General features: G+C 44.6%; 1 protein-coding gene across 9 annotated transcripts; it reads right to left on the reverse strand.

The window, feature by feature from the left end:
- Positions 1-235: 235 nt before the first annotated feature.
- Positions 236-19690, reverse strand: LOC6734641 (RNA-binding protein fusilli). Of its 9 annotated transcripts, XM_016181900.3 has the most exons (13): positions 18500-18974; positions 14958-15251; positions 10563-10817; positions 8644-8920; positions 8357-8446; positions 8239-8293; positions 7258-7368; positions 6854-7124; positions 6406-6732; positions 6166-6312; positions 5849-6095; positions 1522-1760; positions 236-1323 (listed from the first exon to the last, which is right to left on the reverse strand). In XM_016181900.3, the coding sequence occupies exons 2-13, from the start codon at positions 15084-15086 to the stop codon at positions 886-888; spliced, it is 2586 nt and encodes an 861-aa protein (XP_016027815.1). In that variant the 5' UTR covers positions 15087-15251; positions 18500-18974; the 3' UTR covers positions 236-885. The 9 variants fall into 9 exon arrangements, with proteins under 9 accessions (XP_016027815.1, XP_016027812.1, XP_039148124.1 ...); XM_016181897.3 differs by having other exon boundaries at positions 6166-6732; XM_039292190.2 differs by lacking the exons at positions 236-1323; positions 1522-1760 and having other exon boundaries at positions 2337-6095; positions 18500-18976.
- Between the last annotated feature and the right edge of the window lie 61 nt (positions 19691-19751).

Raw genomic sequence — 19751 nt, forward strand, 5'->3', positions numbered from 1 at the left:
CCGGATGATGGTTCACAACGACCGTGTCCTTTAAACGGGTCGGTGGGACTTTCGTCCGTTTGTAACGCCATTTGTCAACGATTTATCAGTGTCCGTTTCGAGAATTATTTATGATGCCGTCTTGCACCTGCCGTCCATCGATAGTGGCATTAATTGATTCGTAATTGCATCCTGTTCCGGAATTAATGTTAAGCCGCTAACCCCAACGCTGTTAATCTATATAGCACGACTATGCATTTCAAATAAAATTTATTTGTATATATTTAATTTAAACAAACGATAATATCTTTTCATTGCGAATGGGCTAACAAACAAAACAGATTGCAAAGGGGGACGTTTGTTTTCTGATGTTTTTTATGTTTTTTGGTTTCTTTTTTTTTTTTTTGTTGTTGCTTTCTGGGAGTGCACAAGGATAATAACAATATTTGATGGTGTAGCCTACGGATAAAAACATGGAAAATCGCTGACTTCGATAACATTAACATGCATTTACAAATAGATAATTGTATAAATAATTTTACTATTGACTAGGGATAAATTTGTCGTATTTGCTTCGATTCTTTGCTAATTGGCTAATGTGTATATTTGGATAGAATGCAATGCAGCAGCGGAATAAATATAACATCGAATGAGTTGCACTGGGCAGCCTAACTACTTAGCACTAGCGGATTATCTGATATAGAAATTCATGAGGCGGCGGCGAGATTCCATTGCTTTGCTCGTCCCGTTTTCGAATTTAAAACTTCGAGTTTTGTTTCGCCGCCATCGAAACTCACCACGCAGGTATGAGACTCGGCTAGAGTGGGGGCGAGTGGTTCTAAGCTAGACTAACAGATAGGTTTCTTCGATTGGCAAGAAAAAAAGCTCGGCTTTTCGTTCGCTTCTCTACGAGATGTATAGTTCCACGCAGGAGTTGCTCACAAGGGGCGTGGCAGCTGCCCCCGCCGACCCCTGACTACCCGTCTTCAGCGGGGGCGCAGCGGCTGTTGTGGGTGTGGCATGGTTCGTGTCTATGCTGAGCAGCGTTTGTGATGCAGAGGTCTCTTGAGGCGTCGATGGAGTGTCCTTTGCTCCTGTGGATGTGGCACCCTCCGTCCTCCCATTCACAGCGATCGATGGCATATGCGCTGGCACCGCCTGACCGGCCAACTTAACGGAACTGGAGTTGGGACTTCCGCTTCCGGTTGAAGAGGGCGAAAACTGCTTGGGCGGCACAAAGGAAACGGCCGCTTTGGTGGGCGTGAGTATCAGGCCAGTACTTGTGTTCGGAATGGACACGTTGGGCGGCGAAAGAGGCGACGGTGGAAAGAAGTCCAGCGGGTACTACAACATACAAAAATAAGTTAACATTTTAATGTTCGTTTTAAAAATAATTACTGGGCTTTAAGGCACATTTATCTAAATACATTTCATTTCTGTTAAATTCTTTGGAGGGGATTCCAAGGTTCTATTTGCTATATCTAGAGGCGCGAATTTGTCAGCTTATCAGGGAGCGTTACTCTTGGGGCGTGTGGTTCTTACCATGGCTTGCGAGGGCGAGTGCGCCCCCGGCTGGCTGTAGTACGTGGTGGGCGAGACAGGCGGACTCGGGTACGGCCAGTAGACGAGCGGCGGCGGGTAAAAGGCGGACGCCGGGTGGTGGTGCGGATGATGGTGCGATCGGGGCGTGGCCAGCAGGGGCGTGTGCGGCGGCGGTGGAGGCGGGGCCGCTCCGTAGGCCGGAAAGGGACCGCCAAAGTGGGCGCCTAGCACGGTGGCACCTAATTGAAAATAAATAAAGAGTATTATTCCGCTGAAGTGTTCATCCAGTGAAGGGGTTCCTAAACAGAACAGGGTCGGGTTTCACTCTGGGAACTCTTGGGTAATAAGTGTTGTGAGTATGGCATTTGCTTGTTGAAGGGTAAGGACGAGGGTCAGCAGACATATACAAGATATACAGGTATATATGCGTGGGTTTACGGGTGTACATCAGCCGAACTTCTCAGCTTCTCCAGCTTTACTTATGCGGATAATTTAGCCACTCACTTTCTTGGCTTGTGGTTCAACCTCACGTTTTAGTTGTTACTAGGTTAATTAGTGATCTTATCTCCGTAATTAATTGGCCAGTTAGTTTAGTCGATTAGTAGGGGCAAAATTGTATTCAAATCACTCACCGTTTAGACATTGCAAATGGTAGGAGAGACATATATAGTTGGTATTTTGGAACGAGTATCTTACCACCTCACCCAGAGACCATGAAACAGTTGCGCACAAGTACGAGTACAAATTTTGAACATGTTTGGCCGATTTTTTTTGGAAATTTTAATTTGTTTTCTGCTTTTTTTTTTTTTTTTTGGTTTGATGTTTCATTCGATTGTTTTGTTTAATCCAAGCACCAGGCCCTCGCAGGCCGTAATTGATTATATAGTATGCGCCCGAAGGAACAAACTGCGTCGAGTTACATACAGGATGCGACTATGACTAGTACGATGTACGATGGACATTCCACTTAGAGTTACGATAGTATTTATGTGGCTAGAACAGTGACGGAAACAAAAACCAAACAAACTCCAAATGCCGATTCCGGATATCCACTCCCAGCGTTTTGGCCCTTGGACGAGGCGCTGAAATCGCGATCGAGTGTAAAGCTTAGCCCAAGCCCTATATCCCAGTTACATGTACATATAGGTGTGTGAATGGAGGAAGAGTGTGCGGGTAAGGAATAAGGATAGGGATCTTGGCGGGACGGGTTCTCTTCTCGGTTTTGGGGGCATCAGTGTTAGTAAGGTATTTAACCCAATATGATCTTGTATTGCTTATTAGTAGGTCTAGGAATAATCCTCTACTCATCAGGCAACACACAAAGGAGCGAAAGGGATGGTGGACAGTGTGTGAGAGAGAGAGATAGAGAGAGAGAGCGGGCTTAGTTTAGGCGGTATGTCGTATTTTATTGATGTAAAAAATTAATCAAAGATTGTTCACTAACATCTAGTGGTAAAAAAGAATGGAATATCAAAAATCGTAAAATTTCCAAAAAACATTAAAACTGCTGTGCGTACAAACTAGTTAAGTAGATACAATTGATTATGTGTTGTTTCTTTAAAGTGGCCGTTTAACCCGCTCGGAAGCCACTCGATTGCCATTCTACGTAAGACTAAAGGTTAAATTAGGCTAAGGATTAGGCCAGGCGCAGACTATCTTTCCCATGCCTTTCCCTCGCTAAGCTCGATCTTCCCAAGCCGAGCGAAACTTAGTGTTAGACGCAGCAGGAGAAGAGAGAGGTGGATATATGGATTTTTGTTTTGGGGGATTCGGTAGGTTTGGGGAATTCGGAATCCGAAAGACACTGACAAAAGCTCCTGTTTGTGTAAGAATTGTGCAAAATGCTCATTAACTGAATTCCTATCATAACTCAAGAGATGTTCCTTATCATATATTGCAGAGTTCTAAATACCTAGTGAGCTACGCCGAATTGTGTATTCTAATTTTGTTGACTTCTCATTATCATATCGTTTCGAAATAATTGCTTCTCAAGAGTTAAGACAGTCTTAAAGCTAACGAGCAGTTTGCAGGATTGTAAGCCCGAGTCACCAGTAACCAGTTATCAGTTATCCGATTATGTAGACTAGTCACACTATATATGTATATAGACACTAAAGCGCCCCAACTTACAACAAGCTTTAGACTATAGATCTAGCTGATCCCGACTAAATTAGTGATGACAGAGAACACACAAACAGTGAGAGGTATTGATATCAAGAGGTAGAGAGTGATATAGTAGAGAGAACTATCCCATTTGCGACTAACACCAGTTACGCACACTTAAGAGCTACACCATAGATCTAGGCACTATGTATTTATAGGGTGTACGATATTGCAAGTCAGACGATGAGATTATTAATAATTGATTGTTAGCTGCCATGGAGAGACACGGGAAAAGATCGCCGGTAGAATTAAAATGCAATCCCATTTCACAAATCGCACAAACTTAAGGCTAGCGTGTATAAATGTAGGTATATAAATATGTATAAGTCGATAGGCACACAACTCCACCCATCGATGGTTATTCCAAATTGTTTGTCTAAGAAAACAGGGTTTCGTGATATTCGCTTTACTCGTGATAGCCCGTAAACAGTTGCGGGTTTTGATTTTCGTCTCAAATTTAGTTGTAATTTGCGCTTGAGCCAACACCTGACGTGGTTCACGGAGGGAGGGGATCTCATGGAGGGCGCCGAGTGGCTATATTATAAACAGGATTACAAAGGGTAAACACTAAAATTAGATTGCACTAAATGAGCTTGGTGGCCACCGAGCCACCCATAAGAACTCCCTGCCCCATTGAACCACGTTAGCCTCTGTTGATTGCCTTCGAATAGGGGGACAGTCGAGGAGATATATATTCTCAAGATATATACTTTCTCCTCCTGCCCCTAAAAAAACACGCGCGCACGCACACACACACACCAAGCATATATCGAAATAAACAAATAAAAGTTCATTGTTATGGAATGCTTAATAGAACACTAGTGATCAGGATACCTTGATCATTTTTGAAATGCCCTCTGTTAGCTGGTGTACTTATGCATGTATGGGTGAGCAGTGCTTTCTGGTGTGTGTGCGTGTGTGTGTGTGTGAGTGCCCGCGTGTGTGTCTCGTTGTATATTAATTATAGTAAGTATGATTCGCTTAGACCATAGACAAGTATGCTTAGGCTACTACGAGTACTCCATACAAGAAAAGTACTTAAGTCTACAATCCAAATCGGTAATTATTAAGCTCTAGAGAATGCCTGGTATGCGTTGTGTGTGAGTGTGGCCATGATGATACATGATATGGTTATGTGTGCGCCTTAATGTAGGTATTATATGAACGCCCCACCCACTCGCGGAATGTGCCCGAAGTGCTGGAGTTGAAGCTCTTATTTCAGGGTAAAATGTTTCATTTGCTTTGACGGATCTAGGGTCTAGCTAGATCCCCGAATTATAGTACGAGTAAACACTGCTGGGCTGCCGGGTTAAGGCCCGCTTAGCAGCACTGGCCGCCGCTGCCGCTCCCGCTGCATCCTGCTGAAAGGCGTTCTCGTACGAGCGCTTCATCGATTGACCCAGCGAGGAGTTGCTGGCGGAAGGCGATGCTGCTGCTGCCGCTCCAGCAACTGCTGCTCCTGGCGCCACTCCAACGCCCGATGCCGCCCCCGCAGCGGACATATAGCTGAGCGGAAAGGGCGGCAAGTAGGCGGCCGAAGGCCTCTGCATGAGCACGAATTGCGGCTGACCTTGTTGCAGCATGGCACTGGCATACAGTTGCTGTTGCTGCTGCTGCTGTTGCAGGTACAGCGGATGCTGTTGCAGCATTGCACTGGCATAGAGTTGTTGCTGCTGCTGCTGTTGTTGCTGCTGTTCAGCGGCCAAGGCAGCAGCTGCAGCCTGCTGTCGCACCAACAAACTTTGCTGGGCTATGAACTGAGCCTGTTGTTGGGCCAGCAGGGCGGGTGTGGAAGCTGCTGCAGCAGCCGCAGATCCTGGCGGCGGCAGAGAGAAAGGATTGAGGGCGTAGCCCTGAGGTGCCAAGGCCACTGCGGCATTTTGCAACGAGGCAGCGGAATGAGCAGCTGCGGCTGCCGACTGCTGGCCGGCCGACATGAAGGAGGCCAGGCCGGATGCGGAAGCGGCAGCCGAAAGACCCGGCAGCATAGCCGATGAGGCGGACAATCCGTGGTGGGCGGCGGCGGCTGCCGCTTGGGCGTGGCCCGTGGCGTGCGCATGCGCATGAGAGTGCGGGTGAGTGTGTGTATGAGTGCCGCCCAGCGGCGACTGAGCGGTACCGGCGGCTACGGTCGTCGGCGACTGACCCGCCGAACTGAACATACCCGTAGTGGCGGCCAGCAGTGATTGCTGCTTGTGAGCGTGGCCAAGGTGAGGCGGCGGTGGTTGTGCCACCGGAGAGGCCAGACCTCCGTTTAGGACCATGTTCATGTCGTCCCCGGAACACTGGAACACCTCGATGTAGCGGTACTTCTTGCCGAACATCATATAATGATGGTGCCTGCGCTGAGCACACAGACGCGCTGACTCCTCCAAGTCCATCTGAATAAAGGCCTCACCGCTTGGCTGGCCCTAAAATATCAAGAAGCAGAAGATTTGGAATATTAAATGTACTACATACTATACTATTAAGCCAACTAACCTGTGCATTGATAACCATATGGACACCTTGGTAAATGATGTGCTTTGCAAAGTCATCGAGGAAATGCAGAATGTGCTCGACCATCGCCTCGTAGGGCAGTCCGCGCAGTCGGATGCAGTTCTTGGTGGTGCCCGAGGTGATGAGGTGCTGTGTGGGGAGAGGGAGAGCGGGAGGTGGCACGGGGGGGCACAGGTTAGCGGGGCTGGCTCCGAGGCTGTGGCTGAGGCTGTGGGCACCCACCTGCGGCAGCAGCGGCAGCTGCATCGTGGGCAGTTGGGCAATCAACGGCGGCTGGCTATGCCCGCCGCCCGACTCATAGTTCTTGGGGTCCATCGACCGGTTGAGCACCTGCTGCACCTCGGCGGTCGTGGAACGGAATAGCTCAATGTACCGCTGCCCAATGGATTCACGGTGCCGGCCCAGCGCCTTGGGCGCATCCGTCTCGTTTGCGAATAGCACGAAGGCATCACCCGTGGCCCGTCCATCCGGCTTCTTAACGAACAGCACGCCCTCATTCCCGTCAAGAACGTGGCAGGGCGGAGTATCCCCAGTGGTGAAGAAGTCCAGCTGAAAGAGAAAATTATAAAAATTAGCATAAGTTTAAATAATTCTTCTTTAAGCTGCATATGGATTTGTCGCATCCAGTTGTGGAGTGACAATGAACTCCTGGACAACTGCCTGTACTTACCACTTGCTTGGCTGTGGCGTCGTAGGGCAATCCCCGCATGCGAATGATCACCTGGGCGCCCTTCGAAAGGAAGGCCTGCGCCTCGTTGGAGGCTCCGCCGGCAATGGCCAGAAAATCCTCCCCCGATGCCCGGTACACCTCGATGTAGCGGGTGCCGATATGATGCTTGTGCCGCTTGAGCGCCATGTCGCGATGCTCCTGGCACACAAAGCGGATCAGAGCTTCGCCGTTACGACGACCGAGGGGAGAAAGACAGAGGGCCACGCCGCCTCTGGAATTCGAAGAAGGGGAGCGGTTAGCGGGTGGGTAAATGATAAAGTGGGTCGCTCGTAATCTCGACACGGCCGACCCCTGAACCGTCTTATCAATGGGTTGGCCTGGGCAATACACCACATATTACTCACTTGGCTACGTTGAGGCCGCGGAAGAACTTGGCAATGTCCTGGTCGCTGCTCTGCCAGGGTAATCCTCTGGCCCTCACGATGCAGTTACCGTCGACTTCGTCGTCTATGGAGCTGTGGAGGAAAATGGTAAAATCCGTAAGTATGATGTTTTTTTGGAAAACCACCTATCCCGTCCCGAATGAGGGGGTTATGCAACACGTGTTTGGCCCTCCTCTTGGGCAAGGAGAAAAAGGCGTCGCAGTCACGTTCCGATGTGCAACCAAAGTTCTTGACGATTACCAAGTCGCATAAACATTTCTGCTGACTCTCCCGCAAACACACACTCGCACAAATAAAACAGAATGTCATGCATAAATGGGCCAAGCAAAAATACAAAAAAAAATACAAGAAAATAAAACCCAACGAGCTGCGCGAACAAATAAAAAACATGAATAATCAGACTTGGCAAACTTGGACACAACAAGGAGTTTCATAAAATTGCCATTCCGGGAAGGGGGTTACCTCTGTCGCTTGCTAATTGTAACTTTTATAGTGATTGGACCCAAAAAAAACAGACCCCAATCTCTAGGAGCCGTCGTAGGTAGTTCAATATTTCCAGGCGATCTGGCGATAACAAGAGCCGTGCATTCACGTTGCCTCTGATCCGTTACGATGCCACCCGATACCTCACGATGCCATCGGCTGAGAACCGATCCCGTGGAAACACTATGACTATGTGGCTCTACGATCGAGCTCTTATCGTCTCCCAATCCAAACGAAGACTGACGAGAGCGACGCTCCCAGCTCGGATTTGCTGGGGCCTTCTTCCACTGTCGCAGTTTTCGAGTGATTTCTTGGTGGGCTTGGCGATCGCTTTGAGTTCTTTGAGTGAGTTATTCCCACTCGAAATAGTGCTTGGATCAGCTGAGAGGGGCTTGAGTCGACTTGGGTTTCGGGGAACCAGTTCAGACGAACCCAAAACACAAACTACTACAAACTCACCAAATTCCAGGTTCCAGTACCAGGTTGACCAATTCGTTTGCAGCAAATTTGTGACCTGTAAAAATAGCTCCAGTTAGTCAACAATTCGGAGAAAAGGTCCCAACTTTATATAGCTTACCTGCCTGGAGCAGCGTCTGGATCACAGTGACCATGTCGCGGGATTCGCGAATGTAAAAGTCGTTGTCCTCCACGGATGAAATATTGAGTTCTGTTGCGGGGAAAGTAATATAAACTAATTAAAACCGTGTTCAGTTAATCAAACCCGGCAAATAGTAATCGTTTTATGAGCACAGCTTAATTAAACGCATATTAACTCAATATGCATTTGGTAACAATTATTAAAGATTATGCAAACTAAGTATTTTGCATTTATTGAATTGTTTTTTTTTTTTAATCGCAACTTACCTCCAAGCATCTCGGCAATGGACTGGGGCATGGGCAGCGTTGGCGCCTGGAGCATCTTCTTCACATCCTTGACGGGAACGAGGGCGCGGGCAAGGTCGCCGGACTTGTAGCGCAGGAACTCCTTGCGCAGATCGCTGAAGCGGTTGTAGTACGCCGGCAGCTCCACATCCTTGGCACTGGCCTCCCGATGGAGGCACTGCCTCAGGGGCAGCTGACCGTCTGTGACCAGCTTGATCTCCGTATCGTGGAGCGACAGAGATCGCAGATAGGCATCGAACTGCAGGGTGGAGTCGCGGGAGATACACAGTTAGTTACCAATTGCAATTAGCACGTCTCGTAAAGACAGACGATGGAAAAGAGGGTGTGGGCCAAAGGTTAATAATAGCATTTGGAAAAATACGCCAAACATTCCACTGGCCCGTGGAGAAAAGTAGTTACTTTGGGTCACTGATAGTGCCACATTCCCCAGATTCGCCCCAATGCCAATGGCTTAAACCCGTTTGCTGGCCGGCAATTATGGCCAATTAAGTGAACAGTTTTCAGCCATGTCATGGTGAGTAAATATAACACGCGGCTTAATGTCGCATTACCAGCTCGAAATCGCGACAGAGCAAGGAGTGTAATCCAGATGACATCACTAATCTTGAGCCACCACCCTGCGCCGTTCGAGTGCAGCTTTATCTCCGGGCAATGGCTTTATTGGCCCTATTGACTTGGCCAATTAGCATGCCAGACTTGTGCCGGTTTCCCTGTGCGTCAGCCGCCAATCTCGCCAGGGAACAAAGGTTCCCAGATGCACTTTTAAGCTAAGCTAAGTAATTGCCTTGACCAATGGAATATCACACATAGAAGATTATATGGATGTATTAAATCTAAGCTTTGCTAACTAAATGTTAAAGATTAACAGCAGCTTTTTGAGCTTATAATAATATCCAGATCTATATGAAACAATCATTTATAACTCATAAACGATCAATAATAATAATAATCACCCACATTAAACTGCCTTCGTTCAAATTATATGTTGTGCTTAATATTTGTACTAGATGTACAACTCTTAACTGATTAGTCAAGGTTAAAAGGGCATCAAATGTTTGAAGTAGTTAAAATTAGTGATGAACCCAACATATCAAACAAAAACTTCCCCATTCATATCGAGATCTTCTATCTGCATCAGCAGCCAACAATGTGTGTCGCATTTGTTTGCAGAGCGGCGGTTCCCAGTTCTTCTGACCGAATGGAGCTAAAAGTGGAACCGGGGGCTTGCCTGGAGTGTTTGTGTTATCAGTGGGTCAGATAAGCGCTCAAGGGGTGGGGGGATGGCGTTGACAGTGGGTGTGGAATCTGTACTGGGGCAAAGTTCTTCAGAGGATAATGCAACCCATCGTGACTGCGCGAGAAACTCGACCAATCACCATGACTCCCTCAGTTCAGAACTAGATCATCGATATTGGCTTATCGGAAGTCGTTCTATATGTCCAGCTCTAATGTCATTCATCTTTTCGAATTGGTAATTTATAGCTTGAATACTTTATAACTATAAATCTTAAGAACACAGTTTATACTTCAATCCATTCACTGTACTTTAATATTCGCCTTGAATATAACACAAATTTCCACTGTGTATCTGATTGTATATACCAGCACGGGTAATCCGATGCCCATTGATAAGGGTCCGCGCAACAGGCCTCATAAAACTCGGGGCAAGGACCAAGAACGTTCCCCTCTCTTTCGAGAGAGTGAGCGTTCTATTTATGGAACCCATCCGCATACCACCCAAAAACATGTGCATTCGCTGGTGGCATAGTGCAGGGTAATCTTATCGTAATCAGCTGATAACCAACTTGAATCGAAACGAGCCAAAACAACCCGAACAACGTGCTCTGATTACCGCACGGATCACATTGGATTATACGCACCTCTTCGATGGCCTCGCTCAAAGGTTTGCCGGCCGCCTGGGCCTCAGCAATGGGTAGAATCAGCTCGGATCCGTTCTCCAGGCTGCTTCCGTTGCCACTGGTGCTACCACTGCCATTATTGGCATCCCCGATCGCCAGGGGCGGGGAGCTGGCCGTGTTGTTGGTGACACTCGAGTTGTCCGAGGAGCCCGAGATGGTGCGATCTTTGATGAAGTAGCCATCCGGCCGCACGAGTATTTGTTTGGTGCCCACGATCTGAAAATGAGAATATGGATGGGGAGATGTAGTCATTAGTTTACCTTGACAATGATAAGTGTCGGTAATAATGATAGGGGCAGTACAAGGTATAGTCTGGAAATACCCTTTCAAAGAGTACACGTATTCTAGTCTAGGTAACAATCATACATAACATTACATAACATATTGAGACCAAGTTTAGGCCATCCTTAAAAACTACCTTAGAGCTAAAGAAAACATTTCGAAAATAGGAAAAACAGTAAGCGTGACTATTCCCAGTCTTATCACCTCGCACAGAAACCGCTCTTGACCGAGTCAACTTTTGCTATCACTACCATCCGATAGTGGAGTACACCTGCAACTAAGAAAGCAAAATCGTTCTGGTTCCTGCTGGGAAATTATTTCCTAGGCGTCTTTCCGGAAACCTCCAATCTTTCGGAACCCAGAAACCGCAATCCCAATTTCAATTCCAAGGGAACAAAGAATGGTGCTTGCGTCAGCGGATATGCAAAGAAGTTACGATCCGATTCCAAATCGGGGTTCTCTGCAGGTAGTTGGGCGCTATGCAAATCTATTAGGCCTTAGGAAGAAAACTAAAAAAAAAGAAAACATGGCGATTTTCTTTGTTTTCCGATTTCTGTTGGCGTCCAAAATCGATTTACATAGGCTTTGAATGTGAGAACAATACTGGAATTGGAGGTTTAAAGTAAAAAAAAAGAACGAGGGGTATATGGCAGTACGGCAGTCCGAAGAAAATGAAAAATGCATGAGTTGTGGTCATGTTATATTCAACGGACAAGAGAGTGGGGGTTAAGAGCACCCCTAATTATGCCAGCGTGGGGATCTCAATATATCCGAAGAGAGGGTATACACATATATATATATATATATATATATATATTTCAGAATTTCCATTAACCCACTGATTTCAGCTCAATAGAAACGCCGATTAATTAAAGTTCAGCCAACTAAGAGTTCTAATTGGTTCAAGAGATTAAGAGCTAGCCCACCTAGCGCCCGTCTAGCCCCTCGGCACTCGATTTAGACGGCTTTTTGCAGTTTGTTTTCGAATGTTAATTAACTTTAATTGTTGCCATACGAGTCATAACTAGCCTGTAATTAACATGCCAATTACTCCATCTGTATAGTGTGGCGGAGTGTGCGAGTGTTTCTATATTAAATCAAGGAAATTGCTCCCCAGCAAGAAATCTATAACAGTGAAAATCAATTTCAGATCGAGCTGACATGAAAATGGATCAACTGAGACGGAAAACGATGTTTCCGTTCGGAAAAGTCGTCTGCCTCTGCTCGTGCAGGCAGCACACTCACTAAATTCTCTTATCACGTTTCACGAGCCATCGCTATAATCAAAACGATCCGATTTGACAGTCTGGTCGTTCGCCCCCCTCAGCTGTCCAAAAAAAGAAGACCCAACAGTCCCTCCTCCATTAGGCAGGCAAATGACAGTCAGAATCGGTCAGCATATTGGCAATTATTATTATAGTTCGATGTCTACTTGTATGGCAGAAGGCCTTCAAATGCGATTTCGATTTCAATTGCTGTCAGTGGAATCACGACGCAAGGTACTAAATCGGGCTCATAATGACAGTCAAATCTAATACTGTTATTAGTTTTGTTAATAGCAGCGGATCTGTCGAAATTTCAACTTTCAATAGTAACTAACTTCAAATAAATATAATATAGAGTTGCTTTTATTGCTCAATAAATGGCATATTTAACTTAATTCAGATGATCGCATCTCCTATTTCCAAACACGCGTTTGTCTGCTGACCTGCGTTAATTTAATACATAAATTCAAGTTTAAGACTTGGTAATCAACATATTTAATAATCGTTTAAATAATACAAATAGTGACATTACTATAATATTGGCACTTTCCAAAACTTTGGATCTTTACCGTTTGAGCATTTTGTGACTCCGATATATTAGCATATATTTCGCAGACTACATTTCGTATTCAGATATGCGACGACATTTATAATATATTTTATATAAAAGTCTGGTCTATACGGGTATTCCTCATTAGAGGGGTCTGAATCTAGTCGAGGGATGGCGGAGAAAGGGAAGGATTTTGGAGAAATTCGAGCGTCTGCCGGTGACCCCGTGACCTGGCCAAAAATAGCAAGAGAAAAGCGATACAATATTACCAATAATCTCTGCGGCGGGGACTCACCGCGAAGACGATTAACATAAAAATTGGCCCCAGAGCCGAAACGTTTTGCGAAAGCCACTTAGCTGGAAGCCAGAGTTTAAGCTTTGGTAATTAATTCATAATATTTTGGCAGCCGAACGCAGACAGAAGCTAACTGCTCTGACAGCGGGTCAGGGCCTTGGATGGTTGGGTCTAAGATCTCGCACAGAAATGGAAGCATTCGTAATTGCGGACCTTCAATGTCGCCATTAAATGCCACTTAAGATCATCGCGGAGGTGGGCTAGTGGGCAGTCAGTCAGTCAGGCAGGCAGGACGGGCTGGGAGTAGCTGGCTGTACTTACTAAAATGTTGCGTGCTCGTCATAAAATCGCGACAATGTCAGGCAAACATCTCGAATACCCCCGGCCAGTGCCAGCAAATAGCCTCAAGAGCCCCGACCCGAAGGTACACACAGACCCATCTCTAATGGCCGGCAATTTCCTTCATCAGTTCTAGTCGGTGCGAAAACAACGTCCACTATATATGTACATATGCATCTAAGTATATAAGCAATGCCTTCCAGATGCGGTGCCTCTGAACACGCAGCCTCCGCCGGAATCGAAGCGCCTACGTAACCCCCAGATACTAGACGATACTAGACGGGGATACGATACAATCCGATACGGGTTTTTGTGTGCACTCGAGATTGTCAAGCATTGGGCAAATAAAATTGCGTATTGAAAGCGACATTATAAGACGAAATGCATCGAATTGGGTAAATCGAATAACGAGTCAATGCAACCGATAATGGGAAGAATAATTTATTCCAAAACGTTTACAGCAAATGAGTGATCACGATAGACTTAAAACGAGAACGTGTTTAAAGTGTGACTTAAATCATCTAAAATATTTCGAAAACATTAAGTTACTGTTTTGTAAAATATCTTTTAAAGGATTGCCATACTGCAGCAGCATTACATAATTTCCAATTTAAAAAACTTCTGTGTGCTTTCTTGGAAAAACTCACTTTGCCGGTTGACAAATAAATTTTAATGGCAGGCGATAGTTTGTCGCGGGAATTTCGTAATGCCATAGAGCGCAGCTCCGTTGAGGGCTTCAGACGAGACTGCAAATCTCGGTTGTTGGCCTGCCCTTAGCCACCTCGGATGTTTAAAGATTTTTTCCAAACAATTAGTGTCAATCGCTTGGCAAACTCAAAATATGCAAATACCCATATACAATGTGCAGGCCTCTCAGTTTCCCACTTGGCAGGGATCTCCCCGAAAAAAAAAAACATAAACACTTATAAGCAGGGAATGACACGTGAAGCTGAGAAAATCTACAAAGTGACAGTGTTAGAAAGTGTCAATCTCAACATTATTTTAAATTAGTGTGTTTAAGTTTAAGAATCATGCGAATCTATAGAGGCTAATGCTTGTCACCATAATTTTAAAACGATATTCCATTTAATATGTTTCTGTTAGCATTCAAACTCATAAACTGAAATGCATAAACATAAGAAATTCGAAAAGCCTTCAAGTATCTGTCACTTATCATATTTTATCTTTATCTTGTTGAGACTGTTTCCATAATGGCTTGCCCCATTTTGACTCTCGCTGAGCATCCCGAACATTTGGCGAATCAAAATCGAGAGCTGTAACATAATAAGCGATCGCCGCTCCACACAGTTGAAAGTGCAGCGCGTATTTCTCTCTGTGTGTGAGTGCGGTCTGTTATCGCCACAGCATTCATTAATTAAAGAGTAGATGAGAGCTGAGCGGTTCGACAAAATGGTGGTCAGTGGGCGGCGCCAGACGAGCTTTCCCCATATACAGATGAGGCATACTCACTGCCCCCTAGTAATAATAATAGACCGTTACTTAAACTGAGCAATTAAATGTTGATCTTAACTTATAGTACTTAAAAAAAAAAGAGATTACATCGCTATTAAGCCGAGTAAATTGATATAAATCCAGTTGACAACTCAAATTTGAAGTTAACTCACCTGTCCAGTTGACACCTCTAAGAGGACAAAGACCAGCAATATGATCTCCTTCTCGTCCGATCCCAGGCCTGCTCCATTCTGGCCACAGGTCGCAATGTACAGTGAAACAACGTGCTCGGGAACCTGCATTTTGTCAATCTCTTCCTGTGATGATCGATGTGACTGAAGAAGTTGGATCGCTGGATCTAGATCCCTTGATTAAATCTATTGCTAGAGTTTATGCTCCTTGTGTTGAAGCCTAAGGACTAGCTTTGGATGATCTGCATTTCAGGGCTGCACCGCCAGCGGTTGTGCCTGAAAACAAAAGAAAATAGTGGGGGATCAGTGATTACGCCATCCATATGGAAAACGGAAAACTGCAAAAAACTGCACACTTGGACTTTGGGCTGCATATTAAGTAAGCACTAATTACGAGTGCGTTCAAGAAATGTCAAACAAAGCGAATCGGTTTGTGGCAGAGTCAAAGTTTGCCAAAGTAAAACCACTATAAAGATAGACTATACTATATGTGTATATACTATATGTGTACTGTGTGTGCTTGCACTAAAAAATCGAAAAGAAAGCCAAAGTCCGGTGATTTGAGCGAGACTTGGCAAAACGCTTGACATCGCGACACTTTGCATATGCAATCCATTGTCCGTCCGTCTGTCCATCCGTCCGTTTGTCCCTCCGTCCGTCACTTAACCCACGAGACGTTGCCAGTTTTCCCGTCGCGTTGCCGCTTTTCAGCTGCATTTGTAATTGGCTCGAGCAATGGAGCTTCTAAGACCGTTGACGTCAAAGGGGTCAAATTGAAATTAAAGTATTAACCCCCGGACTGGCGATTTGAAATTTAATTTCGCCCCGCCAGGCTAGAAAGCGAAATGGCAGACGGAGAACGTACGAGAAACTACAGTGCAATTTAATGAGCATTTTTAATGTGAAAAGTGTTACTCTTAATGAAAACACAAGACCCTCAGAGTTCAAACAAAAATGGCGTTCGTGGGTTAATCGGGCGCGCAGGCGCAAGTCGCTCACTGTTTGTTTGCTTGTAGTTGTCATGACTGCTCTTTGCCGTAATTAAAATTTCAAATAATTCATACGTGCAAAAAGGCCAGCCTGTCGTAATTGAGCCACTTTAAGTGCTCCTCGTGTCGGATCTGATCAGATCGAAAGGGAAGCTGGCTTACAGTCTAACCTCGACACATTGAACCATAGTTTTAACGCCAAAATACCAAAAATTTGTTGAACAAAGTTTGCTCTTTAATGTCATATTATAAATGATTTTAAAAAAGTCACTTTCTAGTCTAATGTTTCAAAATTTAATCACACAGATATACCCACTTATAAAGTTCTAACCTAACAAGCAGTTTTTTAAGAAAATAAAAAGAATTTCAAATTTCTAGAACGAAATTAAGTGTTGTACTTATATAAGTTGGACTGTAGCAAATGCCCTGCTTTTATGGTCTACACTTCAAAATCTCTTCTCGTTCGAGGAGCTTTATCATCTCGAAAAGCGACCGTGTGGTAATGAGGGATTGCGGTTATAATCTTGCGTCTTGTGCAATTTATGACGTTTGCTTTTTATGGGTTTTAAACGTTTAACGTTTTTGCATCTTGCACCGCCCTTTGGTTCGTTTTTCTTCCCTTAGCAGGAAGTCATCATCAATACAGGTTCCCACGATTTCTTACTCCCCAAAAGAACTGCCTCGGCTTTCATAACTTAAAAGCCTAAACTGGTTCGTAAGTTTCTTGATTTTGACACTTTTGGCGACCTCTGGGGTTAGTTAAACCGAAAAGCTGCGTTTACTATTGCCTTAAAGTGCCCTATTTCCTGTTCAGAGACCTTAAGCCCTTACAGCCCATTAAAGTCTGTTGATTTACATCAACCTTTCGAGAGTGGCACATACATATATCATGGGTTGTAGTCTTATGAGAGGCTTTATGCGCTTTTAATTGATTGCAATGGAAACTATGGAAAGATACGGTTATGCCAGAAGGGCAGACACGCATTGATAAGTTTCCCTTTCGTTGGTCACTCAATGGCAAGATGGAAATGGAAATGGAAAAGGTACTCTATTCGTTAATGAATGAATAACGGTAAGCGAGTCGCCCAATTAAGTAAAATAAAGAATGACCAAATAGACAATGGGAAAGCGTTACGGCTGTCATTAAAAATAAGAAACGCCAAACACTAAATATCACAGTACAGTGGGATCTGCCTATCTTGAACTTGTAATTTTTGTATGTTATAAAGATTTAAATAGATTTAAATCTCATATCAAAACCACCATCTTCATGATGTCTCAATATGAATAAGACCTCTTTCTGTTAACAGAACACCAATGTTATTCTTGAGAGGTTTAACTGTTGTGAAGATCGATTTTCGTTTATTACACTGTGCGAAAGACAAAACCATCAAGCCGTTATTAAATTCGAATTAGTGACAGGCGCAGCAGGAGCGCAATAAAAAACTAATACCACAACAGCGGCAACAACTATTGCAATTAATGAATTGCTACCTGCCGATTGGTAAACCAGAAAGTGAGCAGATTTTCATTGTTGGCCGAATGTATTTGTTGTATTTCGGACTGGCTTATTAAATTATGAATTGCGCAAGTTTCTGTTTTACGATTTTTGTTTTATGCACTGTTCCCCGCTTGCAAATATGTTTTGTTGTTGTCGCTGGCGTGTGCCGTTAGTTGTTGTTGGAGCAACAGGAAATCTATGATTGCGCAAAAATTGCTAGCGAGAAATGCCAATTGCCAAAGTTATTCGCACAACAAAAAAGTCGTAGAAAAGCGCAGAGAAGAAACGAAGGAAAATGTTTTGGACTCTCGCTCTATCTGGATTTTTATCTCGTCCCCTCTTTTAACTGGATCTCACGCAAGCAACAAGTGCAACTCTGAAATTGCTGCTCTTTTGTGATTCTGCAAATAAGAAAACAGATTCAGCACTAGGCGATCTTCAAATACGCTTTAGCAGGTGCATTTAAAATTCATACCGTTCTGGTTTTTTCCTAAGCAGCATGAGTTTCAAATTGGGCTAGTATCTTATCTTGGCCGATTTTAATTACTAAGTAGGAATGTTTTCCAAAAAAAAAAAAAAAAAAACAATCGGCTTATAATGTATCGAAATAATTTTTGTTCTATTTAAATTTTCCATAATCATTTTAAAATTAGGCCTTTGTTTTTTGACAAACTTGTAGACTTCTCTTGTGCAGGGTATTCATAAACAAGTTGTGTTCTCTTTCTCTCAGCATCTTCGTTTTGGGCTCCGCTAACTGTAAATTTGTTTTCACTTTGTTTAGCGCATCGCCTACTATTGTTTTTGTTAATGTCGCTCATTCATTTTGGTATATTTAATAGATTATTCGATTAACGGCAACAACAAGTGGTTCTCAATCGGATATTTTTCCCTCCCTCTCCCTCATCGACACTCTACTGCGCTCTTTATCTCCCTCTCGCTCTTTTGATCTTTGTGGGATGCCACAGGTTGTTGGTAAATGATATCTACAGCTTCCTCTTGCTCGTCTTCCTCTGTTTCTTCGCTTTCTTACTCACTTTTTTCTCCCTCTCTCAGCGCGGCGACTTAACTGTTTTTACTGTTTTCTTGTTTTATGATTTTTTTCCGTTCAACACGTTGTATACATTGCACTTGTTGGCTTTTCACAAATTTTGGTTTTTATTGCACTTTCTTTTCTCTCGCACACAAACTCGAAAAGACCATATGTGTTACAGTTACATTTGATAAAACGCCAGCTATTTTTGTTTTGTGGCCTTTTGAATAGTTTACTATTTTAATTTGAAGCCAGCAAACAAGTATTTTCTTCTTCTTTTTGACCTGTTGCTTCCACCACTTTGTCTTGTTGTCTTTTTCTAGTTTTTTAATTGGTATGAGTGTGCGTGCAAACGTTTCGGTGTGTGTGTGTGTCGGATCTGTTTATTAACTTATTTAACCCGTCGCGCATCCGCTTGGCTTCAAGTTTGAAAAACAACTGATCGCCCCAGCAAAACGCAGGTAACCACGAAGGTAAATTAAGGTGAGCTGCGCTTACCTCTCTCTGTGTCGGTAGACAGAGAGCGAGAGAGCAGACCAAACAAGATTCCATCACGCACATACCAGCAAAAACAACAACATGGCCAGGTATGAGTTTGCCAATAGGCCTTGCGGTAGTTGGCAACTCGGCGGAGAGAGTGAGACCCAGAGAGCTCAAGGGAGAGAGTTACACAAACTCCGCCAATAAAGCTTGGCTTAAAGCAAAGAGCTAGTCTATTAGTTTCCCACGCTGCGCAAGACAGTTACGCTCAGTGAGCATGACCCGCGCTTTTCCTCTCTCTCTCTCTTTCTCTTGCTCCCTCTCGCATAGAAGTTACCTGTGCTGCTCCACCAACACATTCGTCCTCCACCACACATACACACGTACACCTGCACACTGTTTGCTCTGCTCTTCTTCTTCCTTCTCCTCTTCATCGCTTGCTCAATTACCAACGGAGAACGGTGAATGCCCACGTAGAATAGACTGCTTACCTGGTTACCTTACCTTTTGGCCAGAATCATCATTTCCAGCTAGTGGCCATTATTTGGTAAGTATACTTAGTAGTAAATTTCACTGTTTTAGAAGCGGGTGAAATACACAGATCCAAAGCAACAGGCGACGGCGACTAACTGGCTGACAACCGAGCAACGTAAACGCGTTTTGGTCAAAACGAATAAGAGCGCGAGCGAGAGAGAGAGAGTGGAAAAAGCATCGGGAGCGCACAGGTAAGGTGTCGGTGTGCGTGGGCCGCTTATTTGAGGAGCAACCGTGTCACG

Source organism: Drosophila simulans, chromosome 2R (assembly GCF_016746395.2).
Source record: "Drosophila simulans strain w501 chromosome 2R, Prin_Dsim_3.1, whole genome shotgun sequence".
NCBI classification, from domain to species: domain Eukaryota; kingdom Metazoa; phylum Arthropoda; class Insecta; order Diptera; family Drosophilidae; genus Drosophila; species Drosophila simulans.